The sequence below is a fragment of the Gopherus evgoodei genome, chromosome 6 (genome assembly GCF_007399415.2).
Source record: "Gopherus evgoodei ecotype Sinaloan lineage chromosome 6, rGopEvg1_v1.p, whole genome shotgun sequence".
In the NCBI taxonomy this organism is placed as follows: domain Eukaryota; kingdom Metazoa; phylum Chordata; order Testudines; family Testudinidae; genus Gopherus; species Gopherus evgoodei.
In genome coordinates, this window is record NC_044327.1 from 40119736 (window position 1) to 40142750 (window position 23015).

The window sequence follows — 23015 nt, forward strand, 5'->3', positions numbered from 1 at the left end:
GGGTTTGAAATCATAAACTTTTGGTTTTATCTAACATAAAATGGAAGCTGTGAAGATTTTCTGGTTCTAATACTCCATATTTGATTAACATTGACTTTTACTAAAAACACTGACTCATCTAATAAGATTAAAAAAAACTACAACATTTTAAATGAGCAAACTGTTTTAGTATAGAGTATTTCACACCTCAAAAGATACATTTTCTAAATTACTGAACCCACTAATCTGTAAGGTATTTAAGAATAACGATGTTGCATCCAGAACAACAGATTAATGGTTTCCATTATCAGGCGCTCTGCTGTTAATAACCTTGGTTGATGTTGCATGCAATATTATTATTTCACTTTGATGTTAAGGCATTATTGAAGTATTAACATTTGCACTAAGTTAAAAATGGTTCCTTTTTAAATTTCTAAAAACTTCAACTTGTCAAAAGTAAATCTTGTATATGGCTTCTTGGTTGGATTCAGTCAATGGGGAATATGCTTTGAATCTTCCCTTCCTTATTCAGTGACTGTCTACTTCTGGAAAGAATCTGCAAGCAGAGTGTGGGATATAAACTGTTAAATACAATATCAAAGGTGTTCATAAGACTTTTTTTTCCTAATGTGTTGCCCCTATTGTTCTCCAAAATTTAATCTCCATGATGAGGACAACTACTATCTGAAGATGCATTTCTTCCAATACCAATACATTCAAAGTTCACTCAATTATGTCAAATTTGTATTATCCAAAGTACTTGGTACCTTCTATTATGTTATTGGATAATCAGGATTATTTTATCTAGGCCATCAAAGCTGTGGTTTCAGATATGATGACTACCACAGAATATCTTGTGGCATCTTAGAGACTAACAAATTTATTTGGGCATAAGCTTTCATGGGCTAGAACCCAGTTCATCAGATGCATGGAGTGGAAAATACAGGAAGAGATACATATACGATCTTTTCATGTACTCTGTACATATATCTTCCTACTGTATTTTCCACTCCATGCATCTGATTAATTGGGTTCTAGCCCACGAAAGCTTATGTCCAAATAAATTTGTTAGTCTCTAAGGTGCCACAAGTACTTCTAGTTGTTTTTTACTGATACAGACTAACATGGCTACCACTCTGAAACAGAATATCTTGACATCTTCTGAATATGTTAATTTCTCAGCTGGCACCTGAAAAAGATATAGTCTATTACAGCAGTCCTGACTTCGGCAAGTCTCCCACTTACTTCAGTATTATAGGCTGCTTTTACCACTGCTTCTGTAAATTGTAATAATACAATCATTCATTACTAAAGTGTCATAAGAAATGGTTATTGTTAGAAATGATGTTTAATTGTATCACAATATATTGCCTATGGGCTATACCTGGAATAACTTAGTCTTTACTTAGACAAAACTCCTACTGAAATCAGAACTCAATAAGGGCTGTGGAATTTGGCCCTATGAATCTTTATTGAGAGGATTCAGTAATACCATATTAACAGTCAGTGACCTCATGACTGTTGCACACACTTAAGTGGATGGTGCAAAAGTAAATGCCATCATATCAGTAATATAAATTATAACAAATTTACATTTAGAGGTATTTGTTTATTCCAAAAGCAATCAGAACCATAACATCTGGGACCCTTACTAGATTAAAAATAAACAAATACTAAATTTCTTAAGTCATCCCTACAGATGATTTACAGTGCCTTTATCTGCCCTACAATAAGTCCTTACTGTGGCTTGATGGTAATTCATTAAAAGCCGAGTTAAATCGGTAAATTTTACACTGCACCTTTAAGCCACTCTATCCCAGAGGATTCCAAAGCACTTTGTTAACCTTACACACAGGACGAACATGAATTACTCCCTCAGCTACTGAAATGTAACCATCTCCAGTGTGGAATGTGGCTTCTTTTTTAACAGTGAAAGATCAGTGCTCTACAGCAGTTTAAGACAGGAAGAGAAAAGGAATGCAATTGAATTTGCAAATGGAATTGACGTAGACATTAGAACTTGGTAAACACCAGAGGAATCAACACCTTTATTCTGGCAAAAAGTGCTGGAGGGGTGGGGGATATGCAGTGAAAACAAGCAGTCAATAATTCAGTTTTAAATTTCATCTGAAAGATGGAGCCTTTAGCAGCACAACTGACAAATGATGTTTAAAGATAAACATTTCAGAAGTGTCCCACTGGGACTCCTAAGTCACTTAAGGTTATGTCTACATTGCAATAAAAAACCTACACTGTCTCAGAGCCCGCATCTGTTGGCTCAGGCTGCAGGATTAAGAACAGCAGTGTAAACATTCAGGCTTAGGCTGGAGCCCATGCTCTAAGGGTATGTCTACACTACGAAATTAGGTCGAATTTATAGAAGTCGATTTTTTAGAAATCGATTTTATACAGTCGATTGTGTGTGTCCCCACTTAAGACCATAAAGACCATTAACTCAGCAGAGTGTGTTCACAGTACCGAGGCTAGCGTCGACTTCCGGAGCATTGCACTGTAGGTAGCTGTCCTATAGCTATCCCACAGTTCCCACAGTCTCCGCCGCCTATTTGAATTCTGGGTTGAGATCCCAATGCCTGATGGGTCAAAAACAGTGTCACGGGTGGTTCTGGGTACATGTCATCAGCCCCCGCTCCCCCCCCCCCCGTGAAAGCAACAGCAGATCTTCATTTCGAGCCTTTTTTCCTGGATTACCCATGCAGATGCCATACCACCGCTCAGCTCACCATCACCGTAAGTCTCCTGGGTGCTGGCAGACTTGGTACTGCATTGCTACACAGCAGAAGCTCATTGCCTTTTGGCAGCAGACAGTGCATTACGATTGGTCAGTCAGGGGCGCCTGGGCAGACATGGGTGCTCCTGGAAGAACTCGGTGAGGTCTGTCAAGGCGCCCAGACATAAATGGGAGTGACTCCAGGTCATTCTCTCTTTAAGTTTTGTCTCCTAGAGATTCAGTCCTGCCTGCAGTCATACTGCACCGTCTTCTGGCAAGCAGCCAGAAGACGAGGATGGCTAGCAATTGTATTGCATCGTCTTCTGGCAAGCAGCCAGGAGACGATGATGGCTAGCAGTCGTACTGCACCGTCTGCTGCCAGCCTAAGATGTAAAAGAGAGATGGAGTGGATCAAAACAAGAAAGAGACCAGATTTGTTTTGTATTCATTTGCTTTCCCCATCCCCCCATGAATAGTGGGGGGAGGGGTAGCTCAGTGGTTTGAGCATTGGCCTGCAAAACCCAGGGTTTTGAGTTTAATTCTTGAGGGGGCCATTCTGTGTGACAGTTGTGTGTTTCTCCTTGATGCAAACCCACCCCTTTTGTTGATTTTAATTCCCTGTAAGCCATGCTGTCAGTCGCCCTCCCTCTGTCAGAGCAACGGCAGACAATCATTTTGCGCCTTTTTTCAATGCAGACGCTATAGCACGGCAAGCAAGGAGCCCGTTCAGATCACCAAGGCAATTATGAGCACCACACGCATTATCCTGCAGTATATGCAGAACCAGAACCTGCAAAAGCAAAACCAGGAGAGGGCAGCACGGTGACGAGAGTGATGAGGACATGGACACTGACTGCTCTCAAAGTACGGGCCCCAGCAATGTGGACATCATGGTGTTAATGAGGCAGGTTCATGCCATGGAATGCTGATTCTGGCCCAGGAAACAAGCATAGACTGGTGGGACCGCACAGTGTTGCATGTCTGGGACGATTCCCAGTGGCTACAAAACTTTTGCATGCATAAGGGCACTTTCATGGAACTTTGTGACTTGCTTTCCCCTGCCATGAAGCGTAAGAATACCAAGATGAGAGCAGCCCTCACAGTTCACAAGTGAATGATGATAGCCCTGTGGAAGCTTACATTCCCAGACAGCTACCGGTCAGTCAGGCATGAATTTGGAGCGGGCAAATCTACTGTGGGGGTTGCTGTGATCCAGATAGCCAATGCAATCAAAGAGCTGCTGATATCAAGGGTAGTGACTCTGTGCAGGTCATAGTGGATGGCTTTGCTGCAATGGGATTCCGTAACTGTGGTGGGGCGATTGGCAGAACGCATATCCCTATCTTGGCACCGGAGCACCAAGGCAGTGAGTACATAAACCAAAAGGAGTACATTTCAATAGTGCTGCAAGCACTGGTGGATCACAAGGGATGTTTCACCAACATCAACATGGGATGGCTGGGAAAGGTACATGACGCTCTCATCTTCAGGAACTCTGGTCTGTTTCAAAAGCTTCAGCAAGGGCCTTTCTTCCCAGACCAGAAAATAATCCTTGGGGACCCAGCCTACCCCTTAATGTCATGGCTCATGAAGCAGTACACAGGCAGCCTGGACAGTAGTCAGGAGTTGTTCAACTACAGGCTGAGCTAGTGCAGAATGGTGGTAGAATGTGCATTTGGACATTTTAAAAGTGCTCTGGAGCGGTTTACTGACTTGGATAGACCTCAGCGAAACCAATATTCCCATTGTTATTACTGCTTGCTGTGTGCTTCACAATCTCTGTGAGAGTAAGGGGGAGACATTTATGGCGGGTGGGAAGTTGAGGCAAATTGCCTGGCCGCTGATTACACACAGCCAGACACCAGGGCATTTAGCAGAGTACAGGAGGGCGTGCGCATCAGAGAAGCTTTGAAAACCAGTTTCATGACTGGCCAGGCTACAGTGTGAGTGTTCTGTTTGTTTCTCCTTGATGAACCCCTGCACCCTCACTGCCGGTTCACTCTACTTCCCTGTAAGCTAAACACCCTCCTCTCCCACCTTCGATCACTGCTTGCAGAGGCAATAAAGTCATTGTTGCTTCACATTCATGCATTCTTTATTAATTCATCACACAAATAGGGGGGTAACTGCGAAGGTAGCCCGGGAGGGGTAGGGGAGGAGGGAAGGACAAGGCCACACTGCACTTTAAAACTTATTGAATGCCAGCTTTCTGTTGCTTGGGCAGTCCTCTAGAGTGGAATGGTTGGGTGCCTGGAGCCCCCACACCGCATTCTTGGGCGTCTGGATGAGAAGGCTGTGGAACTTGGGGAGGAGGGCAGGTGGTTACACAAGGGCTGTAGTGGCCGTCTGTGCTCATGCTGCCTTTCCTGAACCTGAACCATGCACCATTGCATATCAGTGTGTTTCTCCAGTAGCCTCAGCATTGCCTCTTGCTTTCTGTCACCAAGCTGATGCCCCCTATCATCTTCAGCCTGCCACTTATCTTCAGCCCGCTACCTGTCCTCGCATTCGTATTGTGCTTTCCTGGACTCTGACATTGTCTGCCTCCATGCATTCTGCTGGGCTCTTTCAGTGTGGGAGGACTGCATGAGCCCAGAGAACATTTCACAAGTGCGTTTTTTTCGCCTTCTAATCTTCGCTAGCCTCTGGGAAGGAGAAGATGGTGTGAGCATTCAAACATTTGCAGCTGGTGGAGGAAGAAAAAGAGAGAATGGTAGTTAAAAAGACACATTTTAGAGAACAATGGATAGACTCTTTCATGGTAAACCTTGCTGTTAACATTACATAGTACATGGGCTTTCGGTACAAGGTCACATTTTGCCTCTTATTGAGGGTAAGCTGGTTTGGTGTGAGAGATCACTCACACAGGGCTGGGCAGCAGAATTCGGTTTACAGGCAGCCATGGTAAGACACAGTCTTTTGGCTTCTTGAACCTTCATAATATGTGGGAATGGTTTCAAACAGCAGTGCCCTCATTTCCCGTACCAAGCAGCCATAGGGTTGGCCATTTAAAATGGGTTGGAAATTTAAAAGGAGGGACTTGAGTTTTCGGGTTAACATGCAGCACAAACCCAACTAACCCCTCCACCCCCCCGCCCCGCCACACACACACACACCCAGTTCTCTGGGATGATCGCTTCACTCCTCCCCGCACCGCGTGGCTAACAGTGGGGAACATTTCTGTTCAGCCACAGGCAAACAGCCCAGCAGGAACGGGCACCTCTGAATGTCTTCTTAATAAAATCACCCTATTTTAACCAAGTGACTATGAACGATATCATTGTCCTGAGGATAACACAGAGAGATAAAGAACGGATGTTGTTTGACTGCCAGCAAACACCGGGACATACGCTGTGTTATACAATGATTCCAAATTACATGCTACTGGTCTGGCATGGTAAAGTGTCCTACCATGGAGGACGGAACAAGGCTGCCCTCCCCAGAAACCTTTTGCAAAGGCTTTGGGAGTACATCCAGGAGAGCTTTATGGAGATGTCCCTGTTTCCACTCCATCCCCAGACAGGTTAACAGAGTTTTCCAGTAGCTGTACTGGCCACGAATGCCAGGGCAAATTAATCATTAAACACATTTGCTTTTAAACCATGTATAATATTTACAAAGGTACACTCACCAGAGGTCCCTTCTCTGCCTGGCAGGTCCAGGAGGCAGCCGTGGGTAGGTGAATCCAGGTCCAGGGTGAGAAACAGTTCCTGGCTGTCAGGGAAAATGGTTTCTCCACTTGCTTGCTATAAGCTATCTTCAACCTCCTCCTCATCGTCTTCCTCGTCCCCAAAACCTGCATCCCTGTTGCGTGCTACTCTATTGATGGAGTCAAAGCACAGGGGTGGGGTAGTTGTAGGGGCACCTTCTAGAATGGCCAGTGCATCTGAGTTGAGAGCACTGTCCAGAGTAGTCACAATGGAGCTCTCTGGGATAGCTCCCGGAGGCCAATACCATCAAATTGCGACCGCATTACCCCAAATTTGACCCGGCAAGGTCGATTTCAGTGCTATTCCCTTGTTGGGGAGGAATACAGAAATAGACTTTAAGTCAAAAAACATGACTTCGTCATGTGGACAGTTGCAGGGTTACATCGATGTAACACTGCTAAATTTGACCTAAACTCGTAGTGTAGACCAGGGCTAATACCCGCCCCCTCATGGGGTCTCACAGCCAGGGCACCAGCCCAAGCCCAAACATCTACACTGCAGTTTATAGCCCTAAACCTATTGTGGGCCTGGCACCAAACATTTGTGGGCCCCCATAGGGGCAATGGAGCACTGCATGAGGAGATCGGTCCCCAGAGCAAGGGGCTGGCCCAGGGAATGGCATGGGAGGAGCGACCCCACTCCATCCAGCCCAGGAGGAGGGCACTATTTACAAACCAGCAGTTGCCAGGCACACAATAGCCCACCTGGCCCTGCACTGCCAGCATGCCCCTTCCCCTCAGGGTGGGCCCAGGCTGCACCACACATACCACCCAACACCCCCTGACTCCCTGTGGCCAGCGCCCCCCTGGCCGTCACAAATGCACAGCGCCCTGCACACCACCATCCCTTGCCCACTGCCACCATCCCTTGCCCACAGCCCCACCACAACTGCCCAGCACCCCACACACGATCCCCACTCCATAGTGCCCCAGCACACAGATCTTCCCTGCCCCCTCACAGCTCAGCACCCACACACACACACCAGAGACCCACTCCCCCATGCCCTGCCTCTCGGCCACCTCACCAGCCCTCTAGGAGGCGATTGTGTCTGCTGGGCTGAGCCGGCAGCACAGCCAGGGCTGGTCTCGGGGCAGGGAATCGCTCCGGCTCCTCAGGAGTGGTGCTATCAGCCAGGCCCTCAGGGCCCACTTGCCTGGAGGGGCCAGCCAAGCCTGTACCCCCCCACCCCCGAACTGGCTGAGATTGGCCAGTCTTCTGTATCAGTCCCAGGTGGCTCAGCTCCAGAGAGACAGGTGGGGCCCCATGGGTGGTGGGAAGCAGAGACTATTAAGAGCCAGGGGTGCACTGGGTTCCGGCCAGGAGGCAGAGAGAAGCTGATGAGTGGGGCAAAGGGCAGAGAGGAGCCCTCAGCTGGCCAGCAGGCTGGTCAAGAGGAGCAAGGGGGAGGAGGGCAGAAGCCAGCAGCCATGTGGGGTCTCTGGCCACAGTGCAAGCGGAGCAGGCTGGGGGCCCCTTCTGAGCATGGGCCTGGCACCATTGTAAACTTGGCACTGCCTAAACCCACTGACCAGGGACATAGACATCCCTTAGGTACTTGGAAAATTTGTACCCTTTTCTTATTGTGACTACTTACTTGTCTCAGTACCATGCTCATTTTGGTTTCTAGATGACTCAGACTTAACCAGCACAAAAAATGGCGTTCAATATAATAACATAAAATCCTACTTTACAACCAGTATTTTAAATGTATTAATATTGGGAATTGTGATATCTCTTTTGGTGTAATTTTATATGGTATGTTATGATTTATTAAATATAACAAAAATATTCACTAAAAACAAAAATTTGCACACAAAAAAAAAGTCCCAAAGCTGCACCAGCAGAGCGCTTCATTGAGTTCTGTGAAGCCACTGGTGGAACTATATGTTCAGCTCATCCTGACATTCCAGTCAAAGCCAGGCTGTCAGTTTGCTTTCATTAAGAAATCTCTCATAGCTGGTAGCCTTGAGTGACCTTGTGTCAGGCGATATCTGGGAATTGAATTCAAATCTCAGAGGTGAGGGACCACTCCACTGTGTTAAGGGCAGCATGTTTTCTCAGTATAACACTGTATGTCTCTTTAATAAATCTCTGCCTTTCAGTCCTGTGCAAAAAGAACAAATTTTTAACACTTTTTTTGTTTTCTCACTCTTACCTCCTTGGCCATTCATTTGACACTGCAATCCTTTTCAATGCCAGTTTTAATTACACAATTCTGCATTTTCTCTGCTTTTCTGAATTTCAGACTTATCAATGAGTCTTTGAGAGACCAGTTACTAGTTACTATCCAGAAGACTTTTACCTACACTCGAACCCAGGCACAGCACCTCTTCATAATCCTCATGGAGTGCATGAAGAAGAAGGAGCTGGTATGTGAATGGTTTTCTAGATCTGAAGTTGGGGACCTGAATGCAGTTCCTCATCATGACTGACATTTTCAAATGTTGCTCAGAAAACTGGGTGTGCAAATCCCTTAGGCAGCTTTGAAAAATCTTTCCCCATGCATTCACTACCCTTTATGATTCCTTTGATTTCTGGAATACTTTCTATTGATCTCTAGTCTTATTTACTTATCAACTTAAGTGCTGTATTTACATCATGCATTTTATCAGTTGTATGGGTGCTGAAGTGGCTTCTCTGTTTTTCCTTTGTGAATGGTGTTATGTATGTTATCTGATTTCCATAATGTGACTGACAAAACAACAAGATGAGCCTGCCAATGTCTTTAATAGATCTTAATCAGAAGAGCACTTGTTGATGCTGTCTTGCCATCCACGCCATCTGTGCACATACAAAAGTGCCATTCATGCTGATGAGAGCTCTGCTCCCGTTAAGGCAGCAGGCCTGGGCCTTTAGCTTTTAGCATTATTCTTGTTGCAAGTCATAACCAAGCAAATAATTCATACATTCTATGCAATAAATTTCAAGCAGTTTGGGCAGTAATGGATAAGACAAACCTGCAGCGAAACAGCAAATGGTCCTGGTATTTGGAAACAGTACCATTGTAGGGCAAATTCCTGCCTTCGTTTACACCTGTACAATCCCAATGAAGTAGTGATTTTATAGAATGGGCCAGATTATACCCCTACCTTAAACAGTTCACAAAAATGTGTAATGGAAGTGTTGGGTAATCATAAATACAACCACAGTAATATTGTAGATGATTTGGTTTGAACGTTACTGATTTAAAGAAGTGACTATGTTTAAAAATGCACTTTCCTAACCCAGCAGATCTGCTCCCTGTGTATATTCTACCTCTGGCAGAGCCTAACACAGCTAAAAGGACACCAGTGTTACCCCATTTCATGTATCATCAGCCACATTGTTTATTAAATTCCTACCAGTTACACCTGTGCAAACCCACTGAAGAGAAGCACTGCCCAACTGTCAATAAGAGCACAATTTGAAGACATGGGGTTGCACAGGCAGGGCTGCCCGGGGGGGAGGGCTAGTGGGGCAATTTGCCCCAGGCCCCACCGGGGCCCCCACGAGAACATAGTATTCTATAGTATTGCAACTTTTTTTATGGAAGGGGCCCCCAAAATTGCTTTGCTCCAGACCCCCTGAATCCTCTGGGCAGCCCTGTGCACAAGTGCCACTACAGGCATAATTTACCCCGTAGAACACTTATTACAGGTGGTGGTGTGTGAGAAGGAGAGAACAGAACTTGATTCTGAGACCCCAGGTGAGTGTGTAAGGCTGTCCATTAGAAAAATATTTTTAATTGTAAACTGAGCACATTTAATATGGACATCATTAAAAGACCATAAGCATTGAACCCCATGAGGCCACTTTTACAAAGTAACTTTAGAGAATAGAACCATTCTTTAAATACTGGTTAAGTTATATAGCCTAAAATCTGCTAAAAACTGGAGGCAGTGGTGGACTAGTAGATGAGCACTGGACAAGGACTCAGAAGACTTGAGCTCTATTCCCAGCCTCTGCCCCAGACCTGTCGACAAAGTCACTTCACTCTGTATCTCAATTGCCCCATCTGTAAAATGGGGCTAATGATGCTTACCTCTTTGTAAAGTGTTTTCAGATCTACTGATGAAAAAGTGCAATGTTAGAGCTAGGTATTATTATTATTATTACTATTATTATTAGGCATTTAAATGGGCTGCATATATTAAACTTATTAGCCTTGATTTTTGACAGGCTTACTGAATGGAGACTTTCATTTTATAACTCAATCCTTCCTCTAAAATCCATTGTAAATTCACATTAGTCCGAATGTTTAAATTCCTGCAATTTCAGGTTGCAGACACTTTGCAATACTTTGCTCAGATCAACACTTTTGAAAAGGACAGAAAGTTTTATTTAAAATATATTTATATTATTATTATTATTTTCTGTAGTTAATAGCAGCTTCATACCCTGCTGAGCCTGCTTATTTCCATTTGAAATCCAAGCAGGAGTGCCACTTATGAATACCATGTAGCAGTCGTTTGCAGTTGTGCTTCATAACATCTGTGCTTGTCATCTCATCATTAAATTATTGTAGATACTGTACATAAGTTACAACCTTGATGATTAAATGTCAGTATTGCACAATGCTCACCCTCATTCCCTCCTATTTATGGTTGCCAAGCATTTACCTGCATGCCAAGCAGAGTTGTCCCATTTCTAAAGCAAAACTACAGAGATGCCAACTTTAATAAAAGTGGAGCTTGCCAGAGATATTGCTGCCTTAATCTGCTGCCCTTTTACTGCTGCATCTCCACTTCTGCAAGCAGCACCGCTTGCCAATCATTAGCAGAACAGCTTCCTTAGGAAGACCCAGATCAACTCTGCAGAGCTAAAACCTACAGTCAAGCAGATAATGAAGCTTCTCTGGCAGAAACACTTGAACTCTAAATGAGTGAGGGCCAGTTTTCCCTCGTTGGATCAAAACAGAGCTCTCACTGAAAACATCTATTTTTTAGAGGGAACCATCTGGCCTAAAAAATGAGCAATACTGCATGCACGCCCACATCCCAAAAAAAGAGAGAGATCACAAAATGAACAAAATATCAGTGAAGGAGAAAAAAAGAAATAGGTCAAAAAGGGAAAGGCAAGGTCAAAGAGAAGGAGACAGGAAGCCCAAGAAAAGGAAGCATAGATGGTATGAGGAGAAGCATGCCATAGAACGAATGGATATAATGTATAGACAGAGAGTAACAAGAGGAGATTTAACAGACGAGAAATTATACACCCCACATTCTGAAGGATGATGTACATTTTATGGTATTTCAACTCTTCCAGCATTTTAGCAGTGAAGCAAATTTTGGTGTATCCTTTAACAAGTTTATTTAGTTCATTTTACTATGCCTGGGAGAAAGGCAGAGATTAGAAGGATCTTCAAATATGAATTAATATAAGGGAATTAGAATTTTTAAAAAATCCCTTAATCCCAGTCACATTGTGTGATGTTAAGTCACACAGTTTTTATACTGTTTTCTTTCTCATGAATCTGGCAGCCAGGGCTGTTCCTTATTGGTATGGGATTACTCCAGAGGCCAAAAGAAGCTGTAGCACATAAGGCTGCCCCATAGAGCCCTGCTGTAGCTAAGGACTGTCTCAGACCACACGATGAAGAATTAGGCAACGATGTTATAGGAGAATATCCATCTTTGGATGTTCATGAATACTGTAATACTTCTTTACATCTGTCTGGGGGCATTTGTGGCACACAGCTGCTTAAATCCTGTCTACAAGCACTATAAAGCTCAGCTGTACCATCATACACCTCACAACAGTAGAGGCATCCCTGGAATTCTTTGGTGCCTAGCCTACACGCTGTACTTCCCTCAGCTCCTGATTACCCAGATAGCATGAGGGGACACATAATCAGGAGTTTGGATTATCAAGAGGGCAGGAGCCATTCAGCAGCAGAGTGGTCTACCCTGCAGCTGTGGGCTTGTCCTCCTCATAATCCTCGAAGTCCTGGCTGAGGGTCTCTGCTTTGCCCCACTCAATGACTTCCTTGATAGCAGGGCTGCAGAGGGCTCCCTCTGCTACTGCAGGGCTGGTGACACCTGATCCTTGTAGGCACAGAGGGCAGGCTGCAGTCCTGGTGGGGCAGAGCAGAGACCTTTCCCCTCCAGCCAGGGCTCTGCTCTGCCCTGCTGGGACCACAGTGATAGGGTGTTGCTGGCCTTGCATCATGGCAGGGAGCCCTCTGCAGCGCCACTGTCAAGGCCCCACTTGCTCACTCCTGTGACAGTGCAACTGCAGAGGGCTCCCTGCACTGCTGCAGGATGGCCTCTCCTGTGGTTGGAGGTTAGTCCTACCCCTCCTCCTCACAGTCCTGACGGGGGGTCTCTGCTATGTTATCTGAACCTCTGCATTATCTAAATCCCTTCCTTGTCCCCCAGAATGAGATACATGAGCTGTACGCTGCAGCGGGCTTGTATCATGCTGAGAGAAGGAAGGGATTCAATAATGAGGAGGTTCAGATAATAGGGTTTCAGGTAAATGGGAATATACCATACTCGGTATTAATGCATAGATAAATGAGATTAGCAGGAACCTTGAGAACAGCCAGATGGAAAATATTCACTATCACATACATAGAAGGAATAATGGCTACTCCATTACTGTGCTATTCAAACTGTGCCCTTCAGACACTTGTATGCTGCTTTTGTCGGTATGCTGAGAACTTTCTCTAGCTCTGGCTAGCCACATGCAAGTCTATAGTCTCTCAACACTCCTATTGAGGCAGCTATCATAACAGAGAGCAGCCTACTCTGAGTTTTGAAAATCCTCCTAACTATGTACATACTTCAAATTCTCACTCCCCGCCTCTTGTTGTGCCATTTTATATTATAATACTACTAATGTGCATTTATAGAAGAGTGGGCACGAGCCAGCACTCCGGATCCAATTCACAATTAAATCTTAATTCTAGTAAAAATGATGGAATCTAAATGCTCGGGACTTTGGGAAGGTTCAGATTCAGATCTGGATTCGTACCCTCACGTATTCAGATCCTGGGTTTGATAAGACCAAATAGACCATTACAGAGCTAACTATGAAGTTTGGATCCAGGCATTAAATCTAGGATTTGTTCAGGTCCATTTCTGATTCCCTTCACAGATTTCCTTACAGCTATATACCTATGGCCACTTCTGAAATGCTGCAACTACCTCTCTGGCATGGCTTGGCATCCAGGGAGACAGTTGGCACACAGATAAATGTTATCTTGATTTCAAACATTGCCATAGTCACTATAAAACTATACATAATGTGCAGTCAAAAGCACAGTGTAAACAGACTGGAGAAAAAAAGATTAACTTTTGTGTCTAATCTTTCAATTATAGTAGTCTAGGCTAGAGTGTTGCTTTTAACAATGATAGGTTTAAAAAATCTTTAGATAGAATTGTGATTTTTTAAGTTAGACTTCCTTTTAAGACTCTCAGTGTGTTGCACTTTTGCAGAATAATATTGACAGAAGAATCGAATGACTTTAACAATATATTCCCTTGAGTGGGTGGAGACCTCACCAACCTTGCACTACCAGCTTTTCTCCCTGCTGCTCACCATTTCCACATCTGTTCCAACTCTTTTCCTGCCTGACCTCCTGATTATATGTTTAAGGCAAAATATTGCCTGATAAACTGATTTTAGATTGGTACTGAAATATTGCCCAGAACAAACAGCAGGAAGCTATAAGGGCTTGTTTCTTTCAGTGGAGCTCAGAAGTAGCACAAACAGATCACAGCTCCTTTTTTTTTCACCATTTTTCACTTGGCTAGATGATGTGATGCTTTCTCAGGATGTCCAGGACTGAGAGTCATCTTGTTACCCCCCTGCCTCCAGCCAGAGAGAGACTTGCTGGTGCTAACTAGGTACCAGCTCCCTAACACCACCAGTCTGTACCCACCCAAGGGATCTCATCTGGGCAAGGATAGCCCTCATTTGTGTTGCAGGTTAACAGCAGGTGCACCTCTGTCCCAGACCCTTTCAGAGTTCCCCTTTTGATATGCAGCCCCTGTTACTGGCTACTGAGAGAAGTACCATATTTGCCACCGCAAATAGCACAGTGTACATAGCAACTGTTTGATTCAACTGAGGATCAGCTCTTGTATAACATCACAGCTCTGAGATATATTTACAGTGAAATCAGTCGTGTTGTATTATCAAAGGGTAAGATTTAAGTGTGTGTGTGAAAGGACAATAATGGAAATAGAAAGGTACATATAAAACAAAACTATAACATTTTCTAGAAACTAAATTTAATGTTAACAGGCTAAGCAACAATCTAAAAGCTGTCTGTTCTCACCAAAGCCTTCCTGCAGCATTTCCAACCAAGGTGGTTGGGATCTCATTTCCATGAATGTAATCACACTGCCTGATTACATCCCCAGGTGCAGGATAAAGAAGTGTCCTTTTGCCTTCTCCTTACAATCTTCTCAAATCCATTGTATGTCCCTGGAGTCAGGATGACCTCTAAGGTTTATGCCCTGGTGTGGTGACTTCATATGCAAATAGGGGGCTCTATTGTGATATCTTATGATGCTTAATTTACATTTGAACTGAGACAAGCAGATGAAAATACATCATTTGTCTGGCGACAACCTGTTTGTCAACCCTACCTGGACTCACACTTTAGGAAACAGATTTTCTTTATATGTTTTTACATAATATCTGTACATACATTTCACAACAATACTTATGATCAGTGTGATGCTGGCTTTCATTTAACATCTTACATGATATTCTTTATGGATAAACACTATGAAAGCAGTGTGCTAGGTGCAGTGAGTTTCTCAGGCATGTCAAACGTTACTGTTATAGACCACTCCCTTGCCACTGGGAGTCATAGATGCACTTTATGCTTGCTGAATTCATAAGGAGCAAACTATAGGGCTCTCAAGAAGCTCACTTCATTACAGTGTGCCTACAAGCAACCAGACACACAGATGGGCACAGGCAGGAAGATATGCTGTAGCACTGAGAAACTCACAGATGCAGCTGAAGCACAGATGGAGAGAGACAATAGAAAAAAAAAAGAAAAACAGGCTTTTGCCATTTAAACCCGTCAAAACAAAAAATACTTCACTTTCAAAAACCTCTTTTTCTAATGCATATGCTTTTAAAAAAATAAAACTATTGGCAGGAGAAATAGTTCAGTCTCAGCAAAAATTCCCTACCTCCTAGGGAATGAGACTTTGACTTTCACTGTTTTGGACTACATTTCTAAAAACATGTCTGACTTACATGCTCAGAATGTGCCATTACAAAATGAGTTATTACACGTGCAATTGCATGTTAATTTGGTAATAAGTTAGTTCATTTACTGAGGACATGCTTGGGAGCAGAGTGGTCTATTTAAATGTGTAAATGCACTTTCAAAATGGAGAACAAATTCCACTTCTGTGATCTGCAGGTTTTGTTGAACTGGAAACTTAGGTGTGCAATACTGCATGTACCAGAGCATTTTCAGAAGTGCAATTGAATTGCACTAGTGTATAATAAAGTGGCTGGAAATATTTTCTAGAAATTCACCAACTGCACAGTTAGCATGGCTGAAAAATCCAGCTCTGGAGTGCCCAAAGCATTGCAGTAAGGAGAGCTGACCAGAGCAGGGTCTGAAAGTAGTGATACAGTCTGAGTACCAAAAAGCACCATTAGCTAGTAATCTTCTATTTTTTATGACTATGTCAAGAAGATAAGGTCAGACACTTTTCTTAATGGCTGTTAGTCCACCACTTCAAAAGGTTTTTCTAGGATAGATTTTATCACAAAACTAATTAATATTTGTAAATAAGTTTGAGGATGTACCTAATCCTATTCCATTGAAGTCAAAGGGAGTTGTTCCACTGATTTAAATGGCAAATGCTTTGGCCCCTAAAGCACAATTGGCCTGATCCAGTGCCTGTTGAAATCAACACAAAAAGAATCCCATTGACTTCAGTGGGCCTTGGATTTTGCCCTATATGCTGAAATATAGGCACGCAGGGTAGATCTACACTGCAATAAAAACCCAGCTTTCGAACTCAGGCTCAAGCCTAACACCCCTTCATCTACACACAAATGCCACTAACCCAGAGCTCAGACCCAGGATCCCAAGGGGGTGGAGGGTCTGAGTCTGGGTCAAACTGAGACCCAAAGTTCAAGTCCTATTGCTTTGCAGTATAGATGATGCCCCACTGGTCTCATGCTTTGGGAGTCCATCAAAAGTATTCCACAGTTCCACAGACTGACTTTCTTTGTCCTCTGGACAGTCAAGTTTTCCTACACTGCACCACAAACAAAGGGCTAAAACAGCCATATTTTGGGAGGGAACTAGGAAGCCTAGGATATGGGTGGTTGGACTCAAGCCCCCATAATGCAGTGTAGATGCTGGGACAAAGGCTGGGACTCAGGGTTCAACAATTCCTAATCTAGAACTACAAATGAGCATAGATGCTAAAGCCCTGCAAACTCAAATTCTACTGGCTCTGGTCTTACATTGCAATGTAGACATACCCACAGATCCTTGGTGACAAGTAACTTAGAAATGCACATACAAGAATGCTGGTAAAGGTTAAATGTTGTTACTACTAGCAAGGACATTTTATGGCTGAAGTAAAACCCCTGAGTATTTCAAGTGACATCTTTTTAAAATGCTGACAGTGCCTTAGCTGAGTGAGTGGCACCACTGTAATTTTACTCAGTTATAAAAAGAGTTCATGTAAGGAAGAAATTACAGATAGTAGGCCCTGGCTTGCATCCACTATGGTGACATTGGGGAATGGGCGGGCGGCTTGTCTGGTGGCGGCGGTGTCATGCTCTGGGCTGCACCGGGGCGGCCTTGTCTGGATCCTCTGTGCCAGAGACCACGGGGGGGGGGGGGTGGAGTGCACATCGAGCCCCACTACCTGCAGTTCCTGGGGCTGACTCGCCAGCAGGTGATACCATGGCAAACTCCTCCGTGGCTTCATGTGGTTCTGGATCCTGTGGCACTTCTGGCACAACCTGGATGCAGTGCTGGGTCACTTTCCTTACCCAGATGCTTCGAAATGAACAGATGAGGAATTGGGGATCCCTCCTGATGAAGAAGAATAGATTTACAGCTCCAGCTACCAGTGTGTCCTGTGGTAGGATCTCTGAAGAGTTGAGGCTTTGGCTCCTGTATAACTGTTTCAGCAAATCCACATTGTAAATAAAAACTCAAGTTACAAGCTAAAAAAAAAAAGAAAAGAAAAAGAAACTGATTTGTGAATCCCAGGAGCACATTTCCAAGTTAAGGAGCCACAGGATAAGATTTAATAAGTCTCTTGCCAAAGGGAAACAAGAAAATTCCATCTCTATTTGACATTCATGAATAATGAAACATTTTTTTCTCCTCTTGCCTGTTTTCATTTACTTTAGTGGCAACCACTGCGCCGCTATAATGAAGACTGGAGCTAGGTTCCCATTATGATCCCCCTTATTTTCATTGTGTATAATCTGACAATAAAAGTTCATTCCAAACTGACACTTGGCACACAAGGTGGTTGTGCCATTTGTTATTCTAACATTAACAAATCAGTGCATCATGCTGGAATACTGTGGCACAGTGAGCTGAGTTCAGAACAGAGGTTCGCTCTGCACTGATTTTACTGGCTGTGTGTTGGTTTTTCTCTCAACCGGAGATGGATCCAAACTTTTCCAAAACTCAGAAATGTAAAGATCTAGGGTACTGGTCTCTCGTGTTGTGAAGTTCACATTCATACCCAGATCCAATTTTCTCTACAGATCCGGGGTTTAGGTGCAGCCCATCTGTTATTTATATAACTCATATGCTAGTAAAGTGGGTTTTAGCCCACAAATGCTTATGCCCAAATAAATTTGTTAGTCTCTAAGGTGCCGCAAGGACTCCTTGTTCTTTTTGCTGATACAGACTAACAGCTGCTACTCTGAACCTGAGTGATATAGCTAATTCTTTTCCATTCAGACCATGGAAAAAGTCTAATTTCTTTCCTTCATAATTGTTGTATGAGTGGAGATCATTGTCTTTGGAGATTTCCATTTTGTCAGACCAAGAAGGAAATCTTTCTTGGTAGGGTAGATTGTGCAATGAAATGGTACAAGCCATGTTGCAGGTAGCTGCCATAACGGAAAAGCTGAGGGAGTGTCAAATGAGATAGCTGGGTCATTTGAGACAATGAGATGTGGGATATGTTTCAGATAGAACAAGAGCTAATAGTGATGGAACAAGAAGACCCAGAAAGATGGTAGATGGAAATGAAGAAGGGTGTTGTCAGCTTGGAAAACATACTTGACAAAGAACATTTGGAGATGAAGAACAAGAGCTACCAACTCCAATAGATGTAACTAGGTGAAGAAGAAGATGATGATCTATCTGGTTTCAGCCACACTAACAGAGTTTCTAGGACAGATACTAGCGATGACATGACACTGTGAGGTGCTGAGCACAATCTGCTCCCAGTGAAGGAGGGAGCAGGCTTATTGAGCTTGCAGGACCAGACTTATTGAGTTTACTGCCTAATTAGACACTATTCACGAACACAATTTATAGTTCATTACTACATGTCAGAAATGTCATTTATTTTATCTTTATTATTTTTTGGTCAATGAGCTTTTAGTGCTTCATGAGCCTATTGTATGTTTTTCCTCCTTCTGGCACTTTCCCAAACGGTTGAAATATTTATTTAGTTATAGTTGTTTTAAAAAAATCAGCTTGCAAGAACAAGTTAATGAATAATTTATCTCAGCTAAAAGTCTTGATAGCTGATGGCATTTTTTTTTGTACTGGAGCAGAAAGAGGAGGTGCCATATTTATTAACTGTAAAATCTGATTTTCTAGAGGATTATGGCTGCTATGTTGAGCATCTAATTTGGCAATGAAGATCTGAAGAAGGAAAGTAGCTATTCTAGGCAGCTAGTGATTTACTGGTTGCTAGAACAACTGGTCTGTAGTCCATAAAAACATTCAGTGAGATTTCCAACATGAAATTAATTGATTTTAAATTAATCTTCTGCATCTAATGTGAGGGAACTAATCTGCGAGGTAATGAGCACTTCAACTCTAACTTTAATGCAAGTTGAGGGTGCTCAGCACTTTGCGGAAATTAGATCTTAGGTACAGACACGTAGCTAAATCTATCCCCATTCGGGGAAACACTGAAGCATGTGCCCAAGTCCCATTGATTTCAATGAGATTTACTGCCTGGTCCTGCCACCCTTACTCACATAAGCAGGTCTTCTTTACACCAGTGGCCATACGGACTTCAATAAGACTACTCTAATAAGTAAGGACTACCTGCATAAAATAAGGGGTGCAGGATCTGCCTAATAGTGGTTCTCAATATGTTTTATTTCCTGCCAGTCTTATTTGGTTCTTTTTTCTTCTGGAGATGCACTTATTTTACTTGTTCAGAATTGTAGGCTAGTTGTAGGTCTGTGCCTGTTTTCATTAAAGTCAATTTGGCTGTGCCATAGACTTCAATGAGGGCAAGTTAGAATACTAGGTCTTTAAGAAACAGTTTCTTGCAATTTTACTTATTTTCATTTCATAAATTCTGATAAGTTTTGTGAATGGAACAATGTGCACTGAAAAAAGAAAAAAACAGTCATTCAGTTTGCAAGGTAATCGTAGTATTTTATTACAGCAGTTGCTTTGCAACTTGAAAAAGGGAAAGGGGAGAGAGATTCCCATAAGCAAAAGGTACAAGAATGTTAACCTGCAGTATAAGTTAGGGTATGAAATTATGATGGTTTCATGAACCTCTGTTACTCCATCCCATTCCTGCTGCCCCACTATTAATATGTAAAGACCAATAAAAGGTACTTCTTGTTAACTCAAGAAACTTTGAAGTGCTAAGTAAAATCTCTGGCCCATTAACTACATTCAATAAGTATGTCTTTCATTTTATCTGATATGCATTGCTCATACATTGAGTTCAAATGAAATTAGCTCATAATAAGTGGGTTTGATCTTGTAGAAACCATGTTCTTTTTTTTCCACACAAACTCAGTGCCAAAAATTACAGTTGAGAAAATTAAACAGTTTCTGTTGCCACATAAAGTACAGATTTGCTAATACACCCTGTGTCTCTTGTAGTGTTAGCAAAGATTTCAGGAGAGACCACTTTCTATTATTTATCTTGTTTATCTGTAACTTCAGTAATGAAAACGTAGGCAAACTGGTACTGTGGTGGGGGGGTCGGGGGGAATGTTTTGCATGAGGTGATGCAGAAACTGGCCCATTTTTGAAACTATAAATCTAGGAGGGGTTGGAACATTGTCCAGTTTATATGGTGTGCTCATTGTTTATATATGGGCCTAGGCATCTTAAATAATTATTCCAGACACCTTCTCTTTATCTCTTCCAGCTCCCTCATGAAAACCCACTGTTTCAAGCAATCCCTTCTTCTCCTTTCCTCTACTTATCAGTAATCCTCTCATCCTAACCATCTCTGTCCTGATCTGTTTGTCTTTCTTATGTAGACTATAAGCTCTTCAGGGCAGGTAGTATCTCTTATCTATAGCCCCATGCTGCACTTGCACAAAGCCCTATTGTTTATTACTTATTATTTGTACTTTCAGTTAAAAGCAGACATATAGCTGCTGACTCTGTCAATTTCAAAGCATTGCATGGGATGAATGCAGGCAAAATTATTTAAAATAATGAATAATATATCTCCAGTACCTACAGCTATGGGCATTTACTTAGAGTCTTACTCCCTTAAAGCACCAGAACTTCAATTCTAGATCTCTCTTTGGTTAGCCCTTAATCCTGCTCATGGCTTCCATATTTAAATCCTGCTCGAAAACCAATCCAATTTTACAGTTCTTTAACAGGTGTGGGAAAGAGACATTATGGGCCAAGATTCTTCCAATGAAAGCCCAGTGTGGAGCTAACTTGCTTGACTTGTTTTTACAGGCACATAGAAAGAATTTTTCTTGCTCAAGATGGGTCAGCAAATGTACCACAGACCCAGGGTGAGGTAACAACAGGAGCATATTTATTCAGGTATAACCCACACAGAAATGAACTACTCAAGAATATGCTGCCAGAGGGTGGCATACAAGAAAATCATAGAGAGCTCAGGTTCTAAAAGATACAGATATCTCAAACAGTACACAAATGGGCCATCACTACAACAAAGTCTTGGCAACTGAACCTAAATATCTCCATCCATGGAAGAGAGACCTGTTGCTTCATTGTCCTCTGAACCCTTTCCAAAGACTGCACCAGCCTAACAGGGCAATAATTTCTGTGCACACTTTCTCCTTTAAATAAATTCTATAGAAGGCTTGTTCCAAGCATGTCCTCAAAGCAATGCCTGACTTTTCTAGAATAAGTGGAACAGTGTGTGAGAACAGTAGTCTCCTAGTCTCTTTGGGGTTAGTAATCTGCAATATATCTGTTCTAAACCCATCAAAATTTCTGTTATTTAGAATTCAGGCTAGCTTCCAAGAGGTAAAGCTTCAATATTTTATTCACTATGCCACTCAATTCCCATTTTATCATTAACCTATTTAAGTCACTTTTTGTTTGCAGAAAAACCTGAGAAGGAAGCTTGATTTTGTATATAGTCAGGGCATCTGAAGAACACTCCTTCTCTCTAAAGCATAAGAAATAATGGATGTTCCTTTAGCATTTTAAAAATTAAACAAGATCATATTTGTTTGGCATTCTGTCCCTGAGTCAATGTGATGAAAGAGGTCAGGAATTACTGTGCAGTTTTAAATGACTATTAGTGTTTCCTCACCTAAACACACTTTACTTCCCCAGCTCTCCTCATACAATTTCTGAAATTCCCAGCTCTCTGTTTAAGCACATTCCTTGTGTTTGTATTCATAAACTGCTGATGTATAAACATGACTTAAAGAATAGGAGATGAAGTCAGGAGATCTAGAGTCTATTCCTCTGCTCTGCCACTCTCTTGCTATGTGACCTTGAGCAGGTTACTCAATGTGTGTTTACCTTTCATCATCTATTTAAAAAAAAGAGAGAGAGAGAGAGAGAATGCTATGTACAACCTCACAAAGAAATTATGAGACCTAATTCATTAAGGCTGGTAAAATGCTCTGAGATCCTTGCGTGGAAGGTGCTCTACAAGTGCAAAGGATTGCTGTAGGTGTTATTTTCACCACCATCTGTTTGTCCATATGTGCTAGTCAAAAGGCTGGTAGCATTGAAGGGGTTAAAATGAGAAATACAAAGTTTGGTGATCTAAATTTGGATACAGATGTGTTCGGTTGAAGTGCTTGATGGCAGAAGTATAAGTTCCAGAAACAGAGATGTAGTTGTAGGAGTGTTTCTCACACACCCAGTCATATGGTTGTTGACATATCTGTAACTGTATTGATCCACAGACAAAATCCTCCAATTACAGAGCAGAACAAAGCAAACATTCACATTTTCGTATATTTCAGAATTTTGACTAGATCTGTGTGTGTTGTGCTTTGAAGAACCATTGCCCTACATACATGAATTAGGACTTTTTTGTCATTGTTTGTGCTTCTGCTTTTCTCCACGTCATCGGTCTGATGACACACAAAAACTTTCAGATCAAGGAAGAATATGCACAGAGTTCTCATGCTATCAGGTAGAGGGAGAAATTGTAAATTCAGAACTTTTACAACTAATGTTCTAACATATTCCCCTTGCTCCTCAGCCC

At 42.7% G+C, this 23015-nt stretch overlaps 1 protein-coding gene across 1 annotated transcript in view; it reads left to right on the plus strand.

Annotated features, from left to right (window-relative positions):
- TRPM3 (transient receptor potential cation channel subfamily M member 3) overlaps nt 1-23015 on the plus strand; it is a 602605-nt gene that overhangs the window by 488944 nt on the left and 90646 nt on the right. Inside the window, 1 exon segment of the mRNA XM_030566807.1 lies at nt 8663-8786. Within this exon segment, the coding sequence (XP_030422667.1) occupies nt 8663-8786 (124 nt within the window).